Source organism: Volvox carteri, assembly GCF_000143455.1.
Source record: "Volvox carteri f. nagariensis unplaced genomic scaffold VOLCAscaffold_59, whole genome shotgun sequence".
Classification (NCBI taxonomy): Eukaryota; Viridiplantae; Chlorophyta; class Chlorophyceae; order Chlamydomonadales; family Volvocaceae; genus Volvox; species Volvox carteri.
Genome location: NW_003307602.1, coordinates 248374 through 251662, shown reverse-complemented (window position 1 = coordinate 251662; position 3289 = coordinate 248374). Strand labels below are relative to the sequence as shown.

The 3289-nt window shown below is 56.6% G+C and overlaps 1 protein-coding gene across 1 annotated transcript in view; it reads left to right on the top strand.

Annotated features, from left to right (window-relative positions):
* Positions 1–2055: 2055 nt before the first annotated feature.
* The window catches only part of VOLCADRAFT_97239 (uncharacterized protein), a gene marked incomplete at both ends in the record, with an annotated part of 1900 nt that continues 666 nt past the window's right edge, over positions 2056–3289 (top strand). The window contains 3 exons of the mRNA XM_002956257.1: positions 2056–2096; positions 2354–2456; positions 2620–3079. Of these exons, the coding sequence (XP_002956303.1) occupies positions 2056–2096; positions 2354–2456; positions 2620–3079 (604 nt within the window). The remainder of the gene's footprint in view (positions 2097–2353; positions 2457–2619; positions 3080–3289) is intronic.

Here is a 3289-nt window from a genome sequence, read left to right as displayed (position 1 = left end):
CCAGGCTCCTGTACCGGCCGAAAACCTTAGGGGGGCCCCCATAATCCCCACAAAACCTTTACAGGGGCACTGTCCTTGGCTGAAACGCTGTGGAAAGTGACGCTTTGCATTTTTTGCCCTCTAAATCATTATTATCGTTATTTTCTCGTGAACCATTACACACGGGGACATGGCACACTCAGTGAAAGCCAAGCGCCTTGGCTGCTGTGGCCTCCCATCCCTTCTGCTCCTCTTTCTCGTCCTCCTCCTCCTCATCAAAATCCTCATCCACGCACGACTCATCGGTATCTCGTTCTACGTCGGTCTCGTAGTCACTGTCACTAAAAGCCTCATCGTCACTAGTGGGGTATGTTGCTTGTACAAGTACTTCAATCTCTGGGTCGGTCGCAACCTCCTCATTATCATCCTCTCCATATGGATCCAAATTAATTTTGCTAACGTCAGAAAACAACTTGTGAATAATGCCTGTATAGCCCTTACACGAGTAGATCTCAGCAGCCTGATCAATCAGTGGCTTCACCCCGGTATCAGCAGCAGGTCCCAACATCCCCACATGAAGCAGCGAATCAACAGTTTCCAGCTTTAGCCGGTTCGTCAGGCGATTCACAATAATACAATGCCGGCTAAATCCGCACTCAACGCATGCCGTCTGTGTTGGCAAGATTGTAGCGACTTGAGCCAAACACATCATACGAAGGAGATGGGCTTCAGCACGCAAACTCACCCTCGCTGCCTCCCAAGTCACCCTGCCAAGCGAAATGTAGTAAGCAAGACGTGCCTTCATGACATTGAACTCCTTTAAAACGTTCGGCAACTCATCAGGCTTAACCTCGAACAGGCGGTGTGGATTCTTAGCAGAGCAGAAGTGGCTTAGCAATGCTAGCAGATCACCCTCACCAAACTTAGCCCCCTCTGAGTCTGACATGCCTTGATACGTGGCAGAGTCGAAAATGCAGAAAGAGCACAGGAGAGCTGCATCAGCAAAGCGCTCATCCAAATACGACAGAACTAGTGTTATGAAAGTGCTGGCCATGTCATGTAGCTGCTTCTTGTTCACCTTCCCCTTCAACTGTACGGCATTCCCACCCACAGTCCAGACCAAAGACTTGCTCACTGCAGAACTGAAAACCGAGAACGCTGAGCCATGCAAAGGCTCTGCACCTCTGTTGCTCAGCTCCTGCTTCGTGGCTTCAACCCTATTGAAGATTTGATGAGCCTTCAGCTCATCAGACTGGAAAGCCTTGCTAAGCTCCTCACATGGCCCTAGCAAATCACGGAGGACACAACGTGCCAGCATTTGCACATCGGATAACTTGCTGTACACACCGGCACCCTTGGCCCAGTCACCCTTGTACTTTGCTAAAAACCGCAGTAAGGTATGCGAGTTTCCACAAAGCACAACAATGCACGCCATGCGGCTGAACCAACAGGTGGCATTGAAAGCAGGGAACTTAAGCCGCATGCAGCCATTCTCCTTCGCAAACGCCTCCCATTTCCCTTGCATCTTGGAAGACTTGGCAAACAACGCATGCACTGACTTCATTGTCTGCCATCGCTGGATGTTACAGACCAGAAGCTATAAAAGTATTATGAAAAGTGTAGTTAAATATTGCAATATGAATTATGTCTGCCAAGTGTGTGGCCTTATCCTTTATATGGTCCGTCCTCTCCCTTACAGGGCCCCGTACAGCCTCTTATAAATCCTCAAAATCCTTACGGGAGCCACCGTAACCGGCCGAAGGCCGGTCCGGGGGCGGCCCTGTACGGGACGCTTCACGCCCCAAAATCCTTAGGGGGTCCACGGAAAAGTCCGAAGGGCCCTGACGGGGATACCGAAAAAAGGCCAAAAACTTACGGGCCCTGTATGGGGTGTCGAACCCTGACCCACAGCAGGAGGAAAAGGAGGAGGAGGTTAGGAAGGTACAGTTGCAGACAGCGTCAAGGTCACCTGCAAAACACAGGAGGAATGGTAACAAAGCAGCCAGGAAACCGTTGGCAGTGCATGCCGCTGGCTAGGGGAAAAGCGGGGTTGCAAGCAGGGTGGCCAATCAGACAATGAGCAACCAAGCTTGTGAGGTGTTAGGAGAGCATGTGAGGTGTGTTAGGAGAGCGCGTGCAGTGGTCACAGGACTACTGCAGCACCCACGGGTCAACAGTAGTGTTCCTTGCCGTGCCGAACTGGGCAGGTGTGGGGATGCAGAGGAGCACGTGCTGTGAGCTTTTTCCCGTGTAGAGAGGACCGTTAGAGGGGCGACCAAGACAACCCAACCAGGCACCAAGAGGGCAGGCAAACGGAACAAGGGGTCAGAGTGCAGCACCTGTCGAATTCCAGGCATGATGCTTGTCCGAACAGCTGGAGTCATCATGGGGACTGCAGCCAGCCAACAGGGCCGGGCCGCAATGCCACTGGCATGTACATCCCTGCTTCCCATGCAACTGCGTCGATCACGGCCCCGGTGCTCCATCTACCTGCAGGTCCGGGACCACCGCTGCAACAGCCGCGGCAGCAAGACCAATTTTGAGCGGGACGACAGGGCTCAGACTGACGTCAAGGTTGGGCTTCGCTGGTTCCACAGGTTGCTGCGCAACATCCTCTGTCACGCCCCCATCCTGGATCAGCAGAAGTTCCTGGATGCCTACCCGCCAGAGATGGCTGCATTTCATAGCAGTGGTCGCATCAGCAAGGTGCTGACCGCGACCTATGAAAGCCCGAAGCCCAGGTGCAGCGGTGGCGGCAGCAGCAGCGGCCAGCATGGCGGCAGCAGTGGCGGCCAGCGTGGCGGCAGCAGCGGCGCCCAGCGTGGAGGCAGCAGCGGCGCCCAGCGTGGAGGCAGCAGCGGCACCCAGCGTGGAGGCAGCAGCGGCGCCCAGTGTGGCGGCAGCAGCGGCGCCCAGCGTGGCGGCAGCAGCGGCGCCCAGCGTGGCGGCAGCAGCGGCGCCCAGCGTGGCGGCAGCAGCGGCACCCCGCGTGGAGGCAGCAGCGGCGCCCAGCGTGGCAGCAGCAGCGGCACCCAGCGTGGAGGCAGCAGCGGCGCCCAGCGTGGCGGCAGCAGCGGCGCCCGGTGTGGCGGCAGCAGTGGTGAGGGGGGCGCGGTGCAACTGCAATGGCTGGCAAATGCACACCTGTGCACCTGGCCCCAGTGGCAGGCTGTGGTCAGTTCAGGCCGCTGGTTCACACCACCGGCAGGCATGGGGTGTGGGGCCAGGGAGGGCTCCAGGCAGCCACACTTGCACCACACCTGCATGTGCAGCACTCCTCTTTGCACCATCTGCAGCAATAGGGCTGCAG